Source organism: Carassius carassius, chromosome 43, assembly GCF_963082965.1.
Source record: "Carassius carassius chromosome 43, fCarCar2.1, whole genome shotgun sequence".
In the NCBI taxonomy this organism is placed as follows: Eukaryota; Metazoa; Chordata; class Actinopteri; order Cypriniformes; family Cyprinidae; genus Carassius; species Carassius carassius.
This window is the reverse complement of record NC_081797.1, coordinates 20,342,349-20,363,249: the sequence shown is the minus strand read 5'-3', so window position 1 is coordinate 20,363,249 and position 20,901 is coordinate 20,342,349. Positions and strand designations below refer to the sequence as shown.

The 20,901-nt window shown below is 45.1% G+C and overlaps 2 gene segments (V, D, J or C); both read right to left on the bottom strand.

Annotated features, from left to right (window-relative positions):
• The window catches only part of LOC132125477 (Ig kappa chain V-III region PC 2485/PC 4039-like), a 370,198-nt gene that overhangs the window by 111,599 nt on the left and 237,698 nt on the right, over positions 1-20,901 (bottom strand).
• LOC132125476 (immunoglobulin kappa variable 1-27-like) lies at positions 823-1,452 on the bottom strand. The segment is given in 2 exon segments: positions 823-1,218; positions 1,335-1,452. Coding segments are annotated over 2 exon segments (375 nt in total).

Below are 20,901 nucleotides of genomic sequence, written 5' to 3'. Positions count from 1 at the left end.
ACAAAGAGGAAGGTGACCAAATAAGGGAACAGGAAGTGATAAGGTGACAGACACCGTGGGAAAGGAGGACACCTATTGGAAACCCAGGGAACACAACCCAGACACTGTGACACAGGTGGTGGTGCTCGGTCCAGTGATGATCCCTTGAATCCCAGTGAGTGAGTAATCCTAGTGACGAAGCTGTAATCCAGTGTTGAGTGACGATCCAGGAACGAACGACGAAGACAGGAAGACTATGCAGGAACAGAGAACACAGGAACAGCACGGGAGCACACCGGGGAGAAACAACGATCTGACAACATGAAACACCAGTTACTGAACTTATATAGGAACAAACAATTGAAACCAGCTGGCACTGCTGATCATCGCTGATCAGTGATCAGTGACCACGCCCATACACACACACACACAACAGCACGCTAGACGAGAGAGAGAGTGAATTCATGAACCGTGACAATTAACTAGTGATCCATCATAAGCATGTATAAAACATATACAATACATAAAACACAATATACAAGAACAGTAAAAGCATACACAATGCCTTAAAGTATATGTGTGTTCATTCAAAGAAAGTTTTTTCTATGAATTCATTAGAGAAGAGTCCTTTTTTTGTGTGAATTATGTGTTAATTTTGTGTAATTCTGGATTGAAAGTACACAAGGACTCTGGCTGCTGTTTCCCTGAATACTGTAAGTATCGTCAGATTTCACTGGATTGTTTAATGGTGGAACATTTTAAATGTTGAATTAAATACATCCATGGTGAAGTAATGAGTGAAAAACACATTTAAGAACCAGAAATAACCTCCATCAGCAGCTGCAGTGTCTCTCAGCTGTATCAGTGCAGTCACTGTGACTCTGACTGACGGAGGTTTTTGTACGACTCTTTATCACTGTGTGAACACCCAGCTACTACTGATATAGTGTTCACTCTGACAGTAATAATCTCCTGTATCTTCAGTCTGGACTCCACTGATGGTGAGAGTGAAATCTTTTCCAGTATTTGCTGTTCCACTGCCACTGAATCTAGATGGAGTTCCTGACTGGAGGGTGTTTATGTAATATATGAGGAGTTTAGGAGCTTCTCCAGGTTTCTGCTGATACCAGGCTAAGTAGTTGCTACGTATTCCTACATCTATGTTACACTCTATTGTAGCTGTTTGACCGAGCTGGACAGTTTTAACTTTAGGTTGAGTCAGAGTGACTCCTCTGGAGGCTGAAGAAGAGAAAATGAATTCAGTCAGTAAATCAACTTTATAGCAGACTATTGGTATATTAAAATTGTAATAAACAACAATTGCTTATTATTTATATCAAACCCTAATATTCCACCTTGAATAAAAGCTGCAATGGTCCAGATGAGGATGATGATGTTGTTCATTGTTGTTGTTGTGTCTTGTGTGATGATGAAGATTGTGTTCTGTTCTGCTCTCAGTCATGAAGTGTTAAACTCTCAGCTCTATAAACACTCTCAGAGCACTGAAGCATGTGCTGATGATGCAGAGAAGTGGGCAGGATTCACAACAGCTTTATTTTAAGGAGATGTTTTTACAGATGTTAAATGTACAGTTCTTACTCTAACAACAACAGTAAATTATGCATAATCTCAAGTAATTAAACCAGAACCCCAACCATAACCCCACAGTAATAGAAATTAATATTACTCAGTATTTATGTAATTACATTTGAACAACATCACCTTTAAATAAAGTATAGCATATCAAAATAAGAACTTTACACTGAATGCAGCATGACACAAAATACTTTTTAGAATCACCTTCTTCAGAAATATTTATACGAGTGTTTCGTTAGATTGTATCACTGTGGTGGACTTTCGGTGGACTTTCGGTGGAGGAACTAAACTGGTGCTCAGTAAGTCTGTCTTTTTCATTGTCCATTAAAAACATACAGTTTAGGTTATACAAAATATATAAAAAAATGAAACAACAAGACTATTAATATATACAAGAATAAATATTAACAATAGACATTTAATCTAAAATATTAAGATTATTGGTAACACTTTATTTTGATGGTCCCCTTTGAGCATTCTGTCTATAACAATTAACTTTGCACCTTCATGTAAACAAACTATCATCAGAGTATGAGTAGACTGTCTGATTAATATCTGATAACTCTTTATTGTGATGGTCTCTCAACAGACATTGTAATAACTGTGAGTAATTTTGCAAGTAATTCAATTTATTCTAACCCTAACTCTACCAGTCTACTAACATTCTATTAACATTCTATTAACACATTTTTAACACTCTATTATCACTCTACTAACACTCTATTTACACTATAATGAGAGTCAGTAGATATGTAAGTGCAAAGTTACTTATAGTCAATAGAATGTGTTAAATGGACCATCAAAATAAAGTGAAACCATATTATTTTCTGTTTAAAAAAACATGTTTATATATTTTAGAAAAGAAAAATTATTTACTTTGAACAAATAATTCTTGTCTAAACACTTTTTATGTAATGTGTCTCACTATGCAATCACTATTTATCAGTTTATATATATTTTTTATCCTTTTTTCTCTATGTTGTGTTCATGTATAGCTTCTTTATTGTAGATGTCATTATAGATGTCATACACAGAAAAATGAAATTTGATGTTAAAATGTAAATATAGCAACTTTCTGAAGTTCAGTCAATGATTCTGAATCTCTTTTGCTCATGCTGCTCTTATAATTCAAGGGTTTAAATATACATAAATATGTGTACTTGTGTACATATGCGTATATCTTAAAACTCTGGATTCAGTTGTTTTCTAATTCTGAACAGTAACACATTGTGACTTGTAGTCAAATAATATGTATTTGAAATAAAGTTTAAAAAGAATTTTAAAAAGATGAGCTCAGTATCTCATATAAAAGTTGTGTTCGGATGTAAAAACGTACTGTACTTAAAGCAGTCAGTTTCTTTTTTTCTTTTTTTTTTTATTGGAACAAAGAACACAAGGTTATCATGGATGCTACAATATCAGACAGTATGACAAAATAATTCCAACATCTTGATATACAATATCACAGTTTCCTCAATGGTTTACATACATAATCCATTTTTCCCACAACTTGTTACATTTGTCGAATTTGAGCCTTAATATAAATGTAAGTCTCTCCATACTGTATATTTCATTTACGATCCCTAGCCATTAGCCGCATTTCCACTGTTGGGCCAGTGCGAGCCAGGGCTTAAACCAGGCCGGGCGGGGCTCATAGCCTCGGGCCAGTAGCACCGAGGCCAGAATAGCGCAGGGTTTCCACAGTGGAGCCTGAAGCTCTGCTGCGCATCACTAAAACATGCCCTTTACACGCCTCTCAGAACAACGTCATGCTGTCACGATCGGTGTTACAGAGAACACAGGAGAGAGAACCAAGTGCGGGTATGATATTTATTCAAAGGGTAATCCAGAGGGGTAAACAGTCCAGGCAGGGTCAAAACCAGAATATCCAAACATACAAGACACGAAGACAAGGCAAGGCAAGATGACGGACATGAAATAACCTCAACATAAAAACAAGGACTCCATGACTAAGACTCACAAAAGGATAATGGGGAAACAGGAGACAGGTGGGGAACAATCAATTAACTAGACAAGGAGGAAGGTGACCAAATAAGGAGACAGGAAGTGATAAATGATAAAAACTGTGGGAACTGAGGACACCTAGTGGAAACCCAGGGAACACAACCCAGACACTGTGACAGTACCCCCCTTCTACGGAGCGGCTCCCAGACGCTCCAAGACAGACACAAAACAGAGACCAGGAGGGAGGCGGACAGGTGAAGGCTCAGGGGGAGGGATGGAGGGCCAGACTAACAGAGAGGAACAGGGACCGACATTAACACAAAAACAAAAGGAAAAAAAAAACAACATGAAGCCCCCCAGGGCGGAGCAGAAGACCACCACACCCTTGTGGTCAAGGCCAGAGTCCTCCAGGGCGGAGCGGAAGACCACCACAACCGTGTAGTCAGGGCAAACGCCCCCCAGGGCGGAACGGAAGACCACCACATCCGTGTGGTCAGAGCGGAAGCCCCCCAGGGCGGAGCAGAAGACCACCAAGTCCGTGTGGTCAGAGCGGAAGCCCCCCAGGGCGGAGCAGAAGACCACCACGTCCGTGTGGTCAGAGCGGAAGCCCCCCAGGGCGGAGCAGAAGACCACCACACCCTTGTGGTCAAGGCCAGAGTCCTCCAGGGTGGATCAGATGACCACCACGCTCCTGTGGTCGATGCCGGAGTCCAACAGGGCGGAGCAGCAGACCACCCAGTGACTTGACTTGACTCTGAAAGTTCAACGGTGACTGGCCCTGACTCTGGAAGGTCATTGGTGACTGGCCCTGACTCTGGAAGGTCATCGGTGACTGGCCCTGACTCCGGAGGACCAGCGGTGACTAGCCCTGACTCTGAAGGATCAGCGGTAACTAGCCCTGACTCTGGAGGATCAGCGGTGACTAGCCCTGACTCTGGAGAGGTCACTGGCACCTGACTCGACTCTGGAGAGTTCACTGGCCCCTGACTCGCCTCTGGAGGGTCAACTGGAACCTGACTCGACTCTGGACTGCCTGTGGAGACTTGAGACGCCTCAGCTTCGGGCACCGCCTCTGGAACGGACTCGGGCACTGCCTCGGTCACGGCCTCGGGAGCAGTCTCGGACACCGCATCGGGAATGGCCTCCACCTCGGCATCGGGCACCGCTTCGGTCTCCGGAACAGCATCGGGCACCGCCTCGGCCTCCGGAACAGCATCGGGCACCGCCTCGGTCTCCGGAACAACATCGGGCACCGCCTCGGGAACGTCCTCTGGGCTTTGAGGAACGGTAGACGCCTGTCTCCTCCTCCTCCGCCCTCTATGTTGGCGAGTCGGTGACACCGTGTCTGGAGACTCAGGCGTTGAGTCGGCCATCTTGTGCTGTGGCTCCAAGCTGGCGGCCATCTTGTGCTGTTGCGCTGGGCTGGCGGCCATCTTGTGCTGTGGCGCTGGGCTGGCGGCCATCTTGTGCTGTGGCTCTGGGCTGGCAGCCATCTTGTGCTGTGGCTCTGGGCTGGCAGCCATCTTGTGCTGTGGCGCTGGCTCAGCAGCCATGACGTTAACCGTCTTGGGAATCTCTAGGATCTTGGACAGCGTAGCGAAATAATCCAAGAATGAGTCAGCGGCCCTCTTGGGCATTGGCGCTGAGCTGGCGGCCATCTTGCACTGTGGCACTGGACTTGTGATCGCCTTGGGTTGTGGTGCTGTGTTGGCGTCCATCCTGCCTCGTGGCGCTGGACTAGCGGCCATCATGGGCAGTGACGCCACTGTGGCGGACGTGCGCTTCCTCTCTCCTCTCCGGCCGCCATGGTGAGACGGTGGCTCTAATCCATCCCACACGAGCCCCGGGTCGAAGGGCGGCCTTGGTTGAGAGCGGTGCTGAGTATCCTCTCGACCCCTCCCTCCTCGGCGACCTCCTCTGGTTCCCCGGAAAACCACCAGGCGAGTTCCTTCAAATCCACTCCTCTCCCGCACTGTGGCTGGGGAGGAGACATAAGCCGACATACCGCTGGCTCTTGCAGTGACGGCGCTACTAAATCTGCTCCACAGGCCATGGGACGAGTTATGGCTTCCGCTATGGTGGCTGAGAGGCATCTATGGCTGACGCTCTCAGACATGGCAGAGTCTGAACGCACTGCGTTCCTCGACGCCCCGCTAACTCCCGCTGGCCTCTTCGGATCTTCTGTCAACGAGTTCGTTGAGAGATTCGTCGAGGACCAGAAAGCGGCGCAAGCATTCAAGCACTTCCTCCCGAAGCGCTCCGGTTCTGCAGCGAGTCGTGCTAGACCGGCCCCGCAAAGCTCTCAGCCACACCCCCGCCTCCTGCTGCTTCATCGCAAAAGCATCAGCAACGCAGCTCGAGACCCCGTTCTTGCTCTACCGGCCGTCGCCCCATGCCCCGGGGACCACGGCAGAGGACTACGGTGAGGCCGGAAGCCCCGAAGCCATCCTAGCACTCCTAGGAAAGCGCCGGTGTACGAGTCCCGCCGCGGCCGAATTCTCACCCAAGCACGCCGCTGTTTCAGTTCCAGGGATTGTGACTGTCTCAGCGTCTTTTGCAATGCACAAGCCTGTACAGTTGCCCGCTTGCCTGCACACAAAAACCGTTATCACGGCTACCCAGATATTTCCTGAAAAAGGTTTAATTTCTGGTGTCCCGGCCACGGTCGATGGTGCTATAAATGTAGTGACGATGCCCACTGCTCAGTGACCCACTCAGCCCTCCCTCACTCGGTTAAGCATCATGGAGGGGTCGAGGACGAGCAATCTGCCCGCTGTGATCAGCGCGCTCCCCGCCTCAAATGTCACAGTCATAACGCCCATGTAACAGCACATCGAAGCGCTGCCGTTGCCCAGCCAACAGAGCGCGCTTTGCATCCAACCCTTAGCCATTCATGCAGACGCATGGTCAGCGCTTCCAGGGGTTTCGGATTGGGTGCTAGACATTATAAAGAGAGGCTACTCGCTACAGTTTTTTCAACGCCCTCTGCGCTTTTTAGCGCGCGTCGAAACTACGGTCAAAACAGAAGTAGCACACCTACTTCGAGCCGAAATATCAAAACTGTTGAGCAAAGGGGCTGTGGAGCCTGTATCTCAAGCTCAAAGCGAAGGGGGGCTGTACAGCAGATACTTTCTATTGCCCAAGAAAGACGGGGGTTTCAGACCCATACTGGATCTAAGACAGCTGAACAAAGCACTGGCGAAACGCAGTTTCAAAATGCTTACAACCAGGAGACTCCTCGCGCATATTCACAGAGGAGACTGGTTCATGTCGATAGATCTGAAGGACGCGTATTTTCAAATACAGATAGCGTCACGTCACATGCGATACTTGAGATTCGCCTTCGAGGGCCAGACATACCAGTATACAGTCCTGCCGTTTGGCTTGTCCATGGCTCCTCGTACGTTTACGAAGTGCATGGAAGCAGCGCTCGCTCCTCTCAGACTCAGAGGCATGCGAGTGCTGAACTATTTGGATGACTGGCTGATTCTGGCTCAATCCCGATCAGAGCTTGTGGAACACAGGGCCATTTTACTCGATCACCTCGAGAAACTTGGTCTCAGTGTCAACTGGACGAAGAGTTCGCTGAACCCCAGTCAGACGATACTGTTTTTGGGTATAGCTGTGGACTCACGCTCCATGACGGCGCGGCTGTCGCCACAGCGCCTGTTGGGCATTCAGCGCGCAGCGAGCTCTCTCCGCTGCGGCGCGACCTTCTCGCTCAGAGAATTTCAGAAGATGCTAGGTCTCATGGCCTCAGCATCACCAGTTCTTCAGTTGGGCCTGCTGCGCATGCTCCCTTTGCAGTTCTGGCTGAAATCGCGAGTACCGCGCAGAGCGTGGATATCCGGTCAGTTGCGTCTCAAAGTCAATCAGAGCTGTGTTACAGCCTTGAAACCCTGGACAGCGAACGAATGGTACCAATCAGGTGTAAGCCTGCGGACTTCCTCGAAAGTGAAAATGGTGTCGACGGACGCCTCCACTTCGGGATGGGGAGCGCTGCTCAAGGGCAGACCGTTCTTTGGCCTGTGGTCAGAACGGGAAAAGCTCCAACATATCAACTGTCTGGAAATGCTGGCAGTAGAGAACGCGCTGACGCGCTTTTGTCCCCGAATCAAGGGCCACCACGTCTTAGTCCGTTCGGACAATATGTCTGTGGTGTCCTACATAAATCGCCAGCGCGGTCTCAGGCCCCGAAACCTGTACAGGTTGGCGGAACGCCTCCTGGTTTGGGCTCAGCGCAACTTGCGCTCGCTGAGAGCAGTTCATGTGCCTGGGCTACAGAATCTGGGTCCAGACAGACTGTCCAGAAACAACATTCCCACGGGCAAATGGTCTCTACACCCACAGACAGTCCAGCTGCTGTGGGAGAGATTTGGCAGGGCGGAAGTGGACCTCTTCGCGTCCCACGAAAACGCTCACTGCCCCGCGTTCTTTTCCAAGAACGAAAGCGCGCTGTCACAAAGGTGGCCGTGCTGCCCGCTGTATGCTTTTCCCCCCGTCTCCCTCCTTCCGCAGGTGATAGAATGGGTGAGGGAAACAAGATGCTCAGTACTGCTTGTAGCACCACTTTGGAAGAACCAACCATGGTTTCCAGATTTGATGCAGTTAGCAGACACTGCCCCATGGCCAGTGTTGTTGAGGAGGGACCTCCTCTCGCAGGCCAGGGGCTCGATTTGGCACCCTCAACCGGTGTTGTGGTCCCTCCATGTGTGGGCGCTCAACGGTTACCTGCTGATCTCTCATTGGGAGTGTTAAATACTATCACTCAGGCTAGAGCTCCGTCGACTCGACGGCTATATGCCTCGAAGTGGTCAGTATTCTCCAGCTGGTGCACAGCTCGGGGAAGTTCACCCCTTAGTTGTGAGGTGACGGAGGTTCTCTCCTTCCTACAGGAGCTGTTGGATAAGGGCAGAGCCCCCTCCACGCTCAAAGTTTACGTGGCGGCTATCGCAGCGTTTTCTGAGACAACGCTCGGTCAGTCAATAGGAAGGAACGATTTGGTCATCCGCTTCCTTAGAGGAGTTAGGAGGCTGAATCCTCCCAGACCTCCGTCAGTCCCTGTATGGGACCTCTCGACGGTTTTGGAGGCCATGAAAGGTTCCCCTTTCGAGCCAATCCAAACGATAAGCCTCAAATATCTGTCATTCAAGACAGTGTTCTTGTTGGGTCTCGCTTCAGTGAAGCGTGTGGGTGACCGTTTCGGGCTCAGGTTATTTCCCTGTCTGCCCTGTCGGTGTCAGGAGAGGATGGAGACTCGAGTCTTCTTTGCCCCGTTAGGGCTTTAAGAGCTTATGTGTCTCGCTCCGCTGTCTTCAGACAGACTGAGCAGCTGTTTGTCTCGTTCAGTGGACATTCCAAGGGAATGGCTGTTTCAAGACAGAGCCTATCCAGATGGATAGTTGACGCTATAGCGTTAGCTTACGCTTCCTGGGGCCTTCAGTGCCCACTGGGCGTCAGAGCACACTCCACAAGAGGCGTCGCCTCGTCGTGGGCGTGGTCTAGTGGGATCTCCTTACAGGACATATGTATGGCGGCAGGATGGGCCTCGCCGTCTACGTTTATCAGGTTCTATAACCTGGAGGTTCCCGCCCTGCAAGCAAAGCTGCTGTCGGTATAGTTGAATCAGGGTCCTGATTGGAACTCTGAGATCGCAATCGCTATGCGCTGCCGACTGTTATATGGGCAGTATTGCGTAAGACCCACATTACCACATTTGTCAGGCCTTGCCTTGATTATGTGATGTCATATTGCTGCGTCTACAGACGCTACTAGATATGGGACGGAGGGTCCCCCCCTGCTGTTCTAGGACTCTCTGTGAGTCCCTCTGGTGATTGTGCACTGTAAATCCTGGGCGTCGCTTCCAGGTTTATTGGTGTGTGATCCCTGCACGCACGGCGCTTTACATTGGGTTCCCGTAGCGTCTTAGCTTAGACGCAGTACGAGAGAACTCTTGTAAGAGAACGTACTCGGTTACTAATATAACCTCGGTTCTCTCTAGAAGAGGGAACGAGTACTGCGTTCTCTGCCGTGCGTACGATTCACTCTGGTTCGCTTCGGCGATGAAATAAATCAGGTGAGTCAGCCTTTTCGAGCTCCCTTTATAGGGCTAGGCCACACCCGTTTCGGCGGGAAGTGGCATGGAGGGCGCTCGATAGGCTTATGCAGTTGCCGCAGAGCAGCCAATGAGCGAGCGAGCCGTCTCGCCTATGGCTGTGTGCTGCTGCAAATGCGTAAAATGCTTTACAATAATTCAAAATTAAGGAAAATTTTTTGCTTCAGTGTATCGTGAAAAGAGACTTTTCCCGTAGCGTCTTAGCTAAGACGCAGTACTCGTTCCCTCTTCTATAGAGAACCAAGGTTACGTTAGTAACCGAGTACGATTTCTTCAAGCGGTCATATTTACCATGTTTACTATGGTAATGTTAATGCCCAGCGTGCATAGTCTTTTGCATCATTTATAAATATTTCTGCCTTGTATGGTGATTATAATCCACATCAGATCAAGTTATTTCAAACACTCGCTGCTGGCTGAAAGTGAGTTTTGAGCTTGACTTATTTAAAAAAAAATGTTTAATGCTGGTGTTAAAGCTGTTATCTTTCTGAAATGATCCGCAGTGCAAACTCTCTATTTTTATAAAAGCTCCTGAACAAAAATCATTATTATATTTTGATGTTATGCAACGTGGAGCTAAACTCTTGAAACGAGACGACAAATAAAATGCAGACCGTTCTCATCCCGAGGCGTCATATACTGACCCTTTTGACATTTCGTCAACATCCTACGCACATGGCACCCTCTAGCGTCAATATTAGAAGCAGATAAAAATGGGCCAGAAGGTGCCTCCTAGCGGTCTAACCCTAACCCTAACCCTAACCTTAACCCATAATCTGTGTCTCATATTGACGCTAGAGGGTGCCATATGCGTAGGATGTTGACGAAATGTCAAGAGAGTCAGTATATGACGCCTTGGGATGAGAATGCGTTTTAAAATGTTACTTAATAAATACACAATTGTGATAGAGAATAAGAAGCTGACGTCTGATTTATCAAAGCGGTCATATTTACCATGTTTACTATGGTAACGTTAATGTTTAGCGTGCATAGTCTTATATCGCTTATAAATATTTCTGCCTTGTATGGTGATTATAATCCACATCGGATCAAATTATTTCAAACACACGCTGGTGACTGAAAGTGAGTTTTGAGCTCAACTCTGCCTTTGTTCATAACCCCTCCTCTAGCCCCAGCTGGCCCGCTTTGGCCCAAGGTTTTCGTCGGGCCAAAAAACCCTGGCCGTTGGCCCCGAGGAAGCCCCGGCAAGGCACGATCAAGCCCCGGAAGTGACAGTGGAAACGCGACTGGCCCTGGCACGCACTAGCACGCCCGGTTTAAGCTCGATAGTGGAAACGCGACTAGTGATCCTTCGTTGGAGGGTCAATCTGCAACCATTTATGGGTTATTGCTTTCCTACCGCTTGCTAACAATGTTTTTAATAAATATTTATCCTTGTCTACAATATTTCCTGGTATTTTACCTAAATATATAGTAGTGAACAAAAAATCAACCTCTACTCCCAATATTTTCCCAATCTCTGCCACTACTCCTCGCCAAAATAATTTTATATATTTGGGCATGCCCAGAAAATATGATAGTGATCAGCCATCGGGGTTTCACATTGCCTCCAACAAAAGCCACGGCTCTATGAGCCTGTATGAAGTGCTGTTAATTTGGGAGTTATAAAAAATTTTACTAAATTCTCCCATCCAAATTCCCTCCAGGATCTTGAATTTGTGGTATTTGTCTGTATCACACATATGTCTATCCAGTCTTCATCTGTTATTTGTAAGTCAGACTCTTTCTCCCAGTTTTGTTTAATGTATATTGTTGAATGATTCTTGGAAGCTTGCATACTTCCATACAATCTAGAAACCAGCTTTTTGTTATCTTTTAATGTGTAAGCATTTGAAAATATTGTAATTAAATTATGATCTTCTGGCAGTGTACTTTTAATTTTCTTGTTAAAATAATCTCTGACCTGCAAATATCTATAAAAATCCTGCTTATCTAGTCCAAATGTATTTGAAAGTGTCTGATAACTCTGTAATTTCCCATTAGAGATGACTGAACAGTAAGATGTGATACCTCTCCAAACCCACTGTTTAAATCTCTCATCTACCCTAGCCGGCTCAAAACCTGGGTCAAATGCAATCCAACTTAAAACTCCAGTTTGATGCTCTAATTGAAGTTTCTTCAATACTCTGAACCATACCCTCAATGAAAATACACTCCAAGTACTCAATCTGTTATAGCTCCTTTCAGCTAGTTTTTTTTATTTCCAAGTATCGACTGTATAGGTGTTTCTATCTGTGAAACTTCTAGGGTTTTCCATCTTGATTCATACACCAACTAACTAAGGGTTTCAATTGAGCTGCATAATAATAGTCTTAGAGACATGGTAGAGCTCTCCCTCCCTTTTCTTTTTTTCCCTCCCTTTTTTTTTAACTTTATTCTAGGTTTTCTACCATTCCAGACAAACCTTGAAATCATACCATCCCATTCATTAAATTGTTTTTGCAATATTTCCAGAGGCAGTGATTGAAAAAGATAAAGTATCCGTGGTAGCATGTTCATTTTAATTATTTCTATTCGATTACTCATGTCTAATGGGAGCAGAGTCCATCTAGAAATATCAGATTTAATCTCCTTATTAATAGGACCATAATTACTTTCAAAAAGTTTCGCTATATCTTTTGTTAGAGTTATCCCCTTTATCTCTAAATCCTCTCTTATGGCTTGGGCCAAAGGCTCAATGAACAGGGCAAACAGAGCCGGACTTAAGGGGCAGCCCTGACGTGTTCCTCTTTCCAAATGGATTGTTTCAGACAAGTGACCATTAATTTTTATCCTAGCTACTGGTGAGGAGTATAATGCTTTAATACATTGAATAAAACTGTCATTAAACCCAAATCTTGCCAATACCTGATACAAGTAATCCCATCCCACAGAGTCGAAAGCTTTCTCAGCATCTAGACTCATCAACATTGTGCTTATATTTTCTGTTACAACATGACTCATTACTTGCAATGCTCTCCTTATATTATCCTGCGTTTGCCTGTTTTGTATAAAACAGGTTTTATCAAGGTTTTATCAAGGTTTTATCAAGATCCACTAACTCAGGGATTATAACCTCTAATCTCTTAGATAAAATTGAAGCAAATATTTTATAGTCCACATTTAGGACTGATATCGGTCTATATGAACTGCATTCCTTCTTATCTTTCCCTTCCTTTGGAATAACTGAAATTACCACTTTTCTCCATGACCGAGGGGTTTCACCTATTCTTAATATATAATTAAAGCAGTTTAGCAATATAGGTGTTATTTGGGATCTAAATATTTTGTACCATTCAGACGGATAGCCGTCTGTGCCTGGTGCCTTGTTTGCTTTCAGATTTGATATGGCCCAATTTAATTCTTCTATTGTTATTTCAGCCTGCAGTATTCTATTCTGTTGTTCCCCTATTGATGGAAGAATCTAAAAATCTTTTTATAGTTGAAGTATCGGCCCTATGAGGTTGAGTATATGAATCCTTGTAATATAATTCAAAAGATTTTTGAATATCTTTTAATCAATTACATACCTTTTGGGTTTTAGTGTTTCTAATTTTATAAATTGTATTTTTTGCATGTTATTTCTTTATCCTCCAAGATAGAAGTTTCATTGCTTTAGGTCTTGTTTCATAATACCTTTGTTTAGCAAATCTCTCTGTTTGCTGTGTCTGATCTCCAAGTTACAGTTCCTGTAAAGCTAATAATCTTTTTTGTTTCTCTTTTTACGAAAAGCAGTTAGAGCAATAATTCTGCCTCGAATTAAAGCCTTTGCGGCATCCCACAGGGTACTTGGAGATACTTCCCCATTATCATTACATTGGAGATACATTTCAAATTCATTCTCAATCTGCTTCTGTATCGTTGTATCATTCAGGATACTCGTATTAAGTCTCCAAAGTGTATTTTTCTGTTGATCCTCTAAATGTAAAGTAAGGTATACCCCTGAGTGATCTGATACATCCCTAGTACCAATATTTCAATTTCTTATTATATGTCTATCTGAGTTATACATAAATAGATAATCAATTCTTGAGTACATAGAATGGCTTGCAGAATAAAATGTAAATTGTTTCTCTCTTGGGTGTAATTCTCTCCATATATCCATCAAACCCAGTTCTTTAAGCATTCTTATAACCGTTTTAGTATTTGAGTTTTTCTTTTTGGAAGGATTAGTTGTATCAAGTCCAGGCTGAAGTTGCACATTTAAATCCCCACCAAATATAAGGGTTCCATACGATTCTGTAGCTATTAAATCAAATATTTTCTTAAAAAGGGATTTAGTGTCTCCTGGTGGAGCATATACATTAATAATGTTACTTCTTTATTATCTAATTTACCTTTAACTAAAATATATCTGTCCTCTTTATCTTTAATTTCAGACTTAAATTCAAAATTTACTGCATTAGAAATCAAGATAGCCACTCCCCTCCTTCCTGATTTATGGGATGAGTAATAAGTATTTTGAAAACCCAGTTTCTTTAGTTTCTTGTTTTCTGATGGAGACAAATGGGTCTCTTGCCCAGATCCTCAATTAGAGAGGAAATCCTTGTATCCGTCAAGGGTCTCTCCTCAGTGCAAAAGAAGATACTCTTAAGATATTCGATGCACCGGTAATTTCTAGGACCCACTTAACCGGTTTAAAGATTCAACTCAGGCAGGCTCACAAAAAAATAAAAATAAAAATAAAAAAGATGGGGGGGGGATTAATGATAATATTTAACCTACAACAAACTAGAAAGGAGGTACATTAACGGATATTACCCTTTTATTTAAGACTCCATAAAGTTTCTTGGGATTAGATGGTCTAAAAGAGCTTTAGGGTCTACCTTTGCTCATTTGGATGCGCTGTCTTAAAGGTTTATGGCTCCTGCTGCAGACATCCTTATCAGACAATCAATTCCAGTTGTTTTTAATGCGAATATCACGCATCAGTATTATCATCAGTTAATCCCAGGGTGACACGGTGAAAATTTCGTAACTTCTACCGTATCCGTTCTTGATCTACGGCTGCTTGGTGGCGTCGGTTCACACCTGCTCTTTCCCACGTTGCAAGTCTCCGCTGTTTTGGTTCAGGCTCCTTGAAGTTATCAAAAGAGAATCCTTTCTTCTTCAAGTCTTTAACTGCCTCTGCTGCATTCTCGTAGGGTTGGGTAAAATTTTCAAAGAACACTCTCAGCTTTGCTGGGTATGGCATTTGGAATCGAATCCCCTTGGATTTGAGTTCCTTTAAAATCCCCACATATTCCTTCCTCTTTTTCAATATCTCTGGAGGGTAGTCCGAGTCGAAATATATCCTCTTTCCTTCGAATCGAACTTCTTTCTTTTTCCATGCTGTGTGCAGTACTTGTTCTTTCACTCTAAACTCTTGGAAGCAAAGAACCAGCGATCTGGGTGGTGCATCGCGGGGAGGCTTTGGTGCGAGTGCTCTGTGGCAGAGCTGTATTCCAATCTCCATTGTGTCACGGTTGATAAACCGTGATATTGGGGTGTTTGCACTTAGTGGTGAAATCTGTGTGTTTCACGTCTGCACTGATTAGCTTGTGGGCGTCTCCGTTAATTGTCATCAGCAACAGCTGCCACTCATTACTCATCCACTATATATTGGCTTGTCTCACGTCTTGTGTTTCTGAGATCGTTGTTACTTGTTTGATGTGGTTACTCTGTTCGTCTGGCTTTAGTGTTGTATGCGTTGGATGTCTGTGTTTTCCCTAGAACCTCATCCACTCTCTGCACGTTCACTCAGCCACGGACACTTACCCACTTACCACTTAAGTGTCGTCTCCTCAGCATCTTTGTTTGTTTGTGTATCTGTATTCCTCTCAGCCCATTAAGATCCTCTCAGCCACTGCTAGATCCGATTACTTTTCTTCTCTTTTAGAAGAAAACAAACATAACCCCAGGTATTTATTCAATACAGTGGCTAAATTAACGAAAAATAAAGCCTCAACAAGTGTTGACATTTCCCAACACCACAGCAGTAATGAGTTTATGAACTACTTTACTTCTAAAATCGATACTATTAGAGATAAAATTGCAACCATTCAGCCGTCAGCTACAGTATCACATCAGACAGTGCACTATAGACCCCCTGAGGAACAGTTCCACTCATTCTCTACCATAGGAGAGGAAGAATTGTATAAACTTGTTAAATCATCTAAACCAACAACATGTATGTTAGACCCTATACCATCTAAGCTCCTGAAAGAGGTGCTTCCAGAAGTCATAGATCCTCTTCTGACTATTATTAATTCCTCATTGTCATTAGGACATGTTCCCAAAACCTTCAAACTGGCTGTTATTAAGCCTCTCATCAAAAAACCACAACTTGACCACAAAGAACTAGTTAATTATAGACCAATCTCGAATCTCCCTTTTCTGTCCAAGATACTAGAAAAGGTGGTATCCACACAATTATATTCCTTCTTAGAGAAAAATGGTATATGTGAGGATTTCCAGTCAGGATTTAGACCGTATCATAGTACTGAGACTGCTCTTCTTAGAGTTACAAATGATCTGCTCTTATCATCTGATCGTGGGTGTATCTCTCTATTAGTTTTATTGGATCTTAGTGCTGCGTTTGACACAATTGACCACAACATTCTTTTGCATAGACTTGAATACTTTGTTGGCATCAGTGGAAGTGCATTAGCATGGTTTAAATCGTACTTATATGACCGCCATCAGTTCGTAGCAGTGAATGAAGATGTATCCTATCGATCACAAGTGCAGTATGGAGTACCTCAAGGCTCAGTACTAGGGCCGCTACTCTTCACGCTTTATATGTTACCCTTGGGAGATATCATCAGGAAACATGGTGTTAGCTTTCACTGTTATGCTGATGATACTCAGCTCTATATTTCTTCGCAGCCCGGTGAAACACACCAATTTGAAAAACTAATGGATTGCATAGTCGATATAAAAAACTGGATGACGAGTAATTTCTTACTGCTAAATTCTGAAAAAACAGAGGTGTTAATTATAGGACCTAAAAACTCTGCTTGTAATAACCTAGAACACTGTCTAAGACTTGATGGTTGCTCTGTCAATTCTTCGTCATCAGTTAGGAACCTAGGTGTGCTACTTGATCGCAATCTTTCCTTAGAAAGCCACGTTTCTAGCATTTGTAAAACTGCATTTTTCCATCTCAAAAATATATCTAAATTACGGCCTATGCTCTCAATGTCAAATGCAGAAATGTTAATCCATGCATTTATGACCTCAAGGTTAGATTATTGTAATGCTTTATTGGGTGGTTGTTCTGCACGCTTAGTAAACAAACTACAGCTAGTCCAAAATGCAGCAGCAAGAGTTCTTACTAGAACCAGGAAGTATGACCATATTAGCCCGGTCCTGTCAACACTGCACTGGCTCCCTATCAAGCATCGCATAGATTTTAAAATATTGCTTATTACTTATAAAGCCCTGAATGGTTTAGCACCTCAGTATTTGAATGAGCTCCTTTTACATTATAATCCTCTATGTCCGCTATGTTCTCAAAACTCAGGCAATTTGATAATACCTAGAATATCAAAATCAACTGCAGGCGGCAGATCCTTTTCCTATTTGGCGCCCAAACTCTGGAATAACCTACCTAACATTGTTCGGGAGGCAGACACACTCTTGCAGTTTAAATCTAGATTAAAGACCCATCTCTTTAACCTGGCATACACATAACATACTAATATGCTTTTATTATCCAAATCCGTTAAAGGATTTTTAGGCTGCATTAATTAGGTAAACCGGAACCGGAAACACTTCCCATAACAACCTATGTACTTGCTACATCATTAGAAGAATGGCATCTACGCTAATATTTGTCTGTTTCTCTCTTGTTCCGAGGTCACCGTGGCCACCAGATCCAGTCTGTGTCCAGATCAGAGGGTCACTGCAGTCACCCGGATCCAGTACGTATCCAGACCAGATGCTGGATCAGCACCTAGAAAGGACCTCTACATCCCTGAAAGACAGCGGAGACCAGGACAACTAGAGCCCCAGATACAGATCCCCTGTAAAGACCTTGTCTCAGAGGAGCACCAGGACAAGACCACAGGAAACAGATGATTCTTCTGCACAATCTGACTTTGCTGCAGCCTGGAATTGAACTACTGGTTTCGTCTGGTCAGAGGAGAACTGGCCCCCCAACTGAGCCTGGTTTCTCCCAAGGTTTTTTTCTCCATTCTGTCACCGATGGAGTTTCGGTTCCTTGCCGCTGTCGCCTCTGGCTTGCTTAGTTGGGGACACTTCATCTACAGCGATATCGTTGACTTGATTGCAAATAAATGGACAGACACTATTTAACTGAACAGAGATGACATAACTGAATCCAATGATGAACTGCCTTTAACTATCATCTTTGCATTATTGACACTGTTTTCCTAATGAATGTTGTTCAGTTGCTTTGACGCAATGTATTTTGTTTAAAGCGCTATATAAATAAAGGTGACATTGACATTGACATTGACATTAAATCTGTCAACTCGCATCTGCTTCCAGACTTTCCTTAATCCACCGTCACATAACGATCTCACCACCATGGAAGCAGCAAGCACCAATACACTCACAGATTTCATGCATCACAGCGTCAAAAGAATGGATCAGCAGCAGGAGAGCATCTCGAACACCGGACGTGCTGTCCAAGCGCTGGTGGCACAGGTGTCCGAGCTCACCCAGCAGATCCATCAACTAACGTCTCCCACTGCGCCCATTGCACCGCCTGCGCCGCCCGTCCCCCGGGAGATTCCCCAGGACCACTTCCGGCCTGAGCCGCGACTTCCGGCTCCGGAGAACTATGCGGGTGAGCCAGCGTTTTGTAGAACTTTCTTAACTAAGTGTTCAATGCATTTCGCCCTACAGCCACGCACCTTCGTTAATGAGAATTCTAAAGTAGCGTTCACGCTCACATTATTGTCTGGCAAGGCGGCCTTATGGGGGACGGCGGTGTGGGTAAACCGGGCCGCGACCGGCAGGGAAGCCGCTCATCGACTCTCGGAACTCTGTCAAGGCTCTTCCTCAGTAACCGACTACTCCATCGAGTTCCGCACCCTGGCGGCCGCGTGCCAGTGGAACGAGGCGGCGCAGTGGGATAGATTCCTGCATGGGTTATCCGACCGTGTTCAGCAAGAGATCTACCTCCTCGAGCTGCCCCCCACTCTCAACGGACTCATTGAACTGGCTCTACGAGATGACGCACGGATTAATCGCTTGGGTCGCCAACCCAGTCCTTCAAGGTCTACCATCTCTCCTGTTAGGGGGCGCTTGAGTCGAGAGAACACGGTCGGTTCTGTCGACGACCACAAGCCCATGCAGATGGGTAGAGCTCGGCTGTCCCGGAGGGAGAGGGAATGGCCGAGGTCCCAAGGACTGTGTTTGTACTGTGGAGGCTCTGCTCATAACACCTACTCATGCCCGGTAAAAGAGCCAGCCTGATAGTAAACTTGAGGCTACTATCGGGTGGGATATCCGCTGAGAAGTCCTCACCTACATCATCGACCCTCCTTCCGGTGAAACTGCGGTGGAAGAATCAACATCACGAGTGTCACACCCTTCTGGACTCCGGAGCCGAAGGTAATTTCATTGATTTTTCACTTGCACATCACCTGAACATTCCTGTCCTTCTTGTGTCTCTCCCCATCCATGTCACCGCACTCAACGGCCAGGAACTGCCTCACATCACACACCATACAGAACCAATCACACTGCTAACGTCTGGAAACCATCAAGAAACCATATCCTTTTTTCTCATGGACTTTTCAGAAAGAGAACATGGTTCTGCCAAACGTGCCCGTTGAGTATTTGGACCTGAAGGAAATGTTCAGTAAGTCCCGTGCTGCTTCTCTCCCTCCGCATCGTCCCTACGACTGTGCCATAGACTTAGTGTCAGGTAAGTCTCTGCCTAAGGGCAAGTTATAATCTCTTTCTATTCCTGAGAGGGAGGCCATGGAGAAATACATTTCTGATTCCTTAGCCTCTGGGTTCATCTGTCCTTCCTCTTCTCCAGCGGGGGCGGGGTTCTTTTTTGTGGGTAAGAAGGATGGTTCTCTGCGACCTTGCATTGATTACCGAGAGCTGAACAACATCACAATTAAGAATACCTATCCTTTACCACTCATGTCTACAGCTTTAGAGAGGTTGCAGGGAGCATCCATATTCACAAAATTGGATTTACGCAATGCATATCATTTGGTCCGCATCAGGAGGGGGGATGAATGGAAAACCGCCTTTAATACCCCTAGAGGGCACTTTGAGTACTTGGTCATGCCGTTCGGGCTCTCCAACTCGCCCAGGGTTTCCCAAGCACTCGTGAATGACGTGTTGAGAGATATGGTAGATCAGTTTATATATGTTTACCTGGATGACATACTGATCTTTTCTTCATCTCTCCAGGAACACGTTCAACACGTCAGACGAGTGGTCCAGAGGTTACTTGAGAATGGACTTTTTGTCAAGGCGGAGAAAAGTCAGAGGTGGGGGTAGGAGCAGTGTTGTCCCAACGTGCTGCTTCGGACGATAAGGTACATCCTTGCGCGTTTTTCACACATCGACTATCTCCTGCCGAACGTAATTATGACATTGGCAATAGAGAGTTGTTGGCGGTCAAATTAGCATTAGAGGAATGGCGTCACTGGTTGGAGGGTTCAGGGGTTCCCTTTATTGTTTGGACCGATCATAAGAACTTAGAATACATAAGAACTGCCAAAATACTCAATTCCAGGCAGGCTCGGTGGGCACTTTTTTTCGGTCATTTTGAATTTACCCTATCGTACCGCCCGGGTTCCAAGAATGTCAAACCCAAATCTTTATCACGTCTTTTTGATCCCTCCGCCATCCAGTGACTCCCGAGTGTATTTTACCTGAGAAATTAGTGATCTCAGCACTCGTATGGGAGGTCGAGTCGAAGGTCAAGATGGCCTTAGAAGGGGTAACGCCTCCGTCCGGTTGCCCACCGAACCGTTTATTTGTGCCGGAGGAGTTAAGGTCCGAAGTTGTCCAGTGGGGTCATTGTTCTAATGTGGCTTGTCACCCAGTGATAAGTAGAACTAATGGGTTAGTTAGCCAACGATTCTGGTGGCCACGGATGGCTCGCGACGTCCGCGATTTTGTTTTGGCTTGCTCAGTTTGTGCCAGTGGTAAGTCATCTAACCGACCTCCTGATGGGCTTCTTCAACCGCTGTCTGTCCCTTCGAGACCCTGGTCCCACATCGCTCTAGATTTTGTTACCGCCCTCCCGCCCTCTAATGGCATGACGG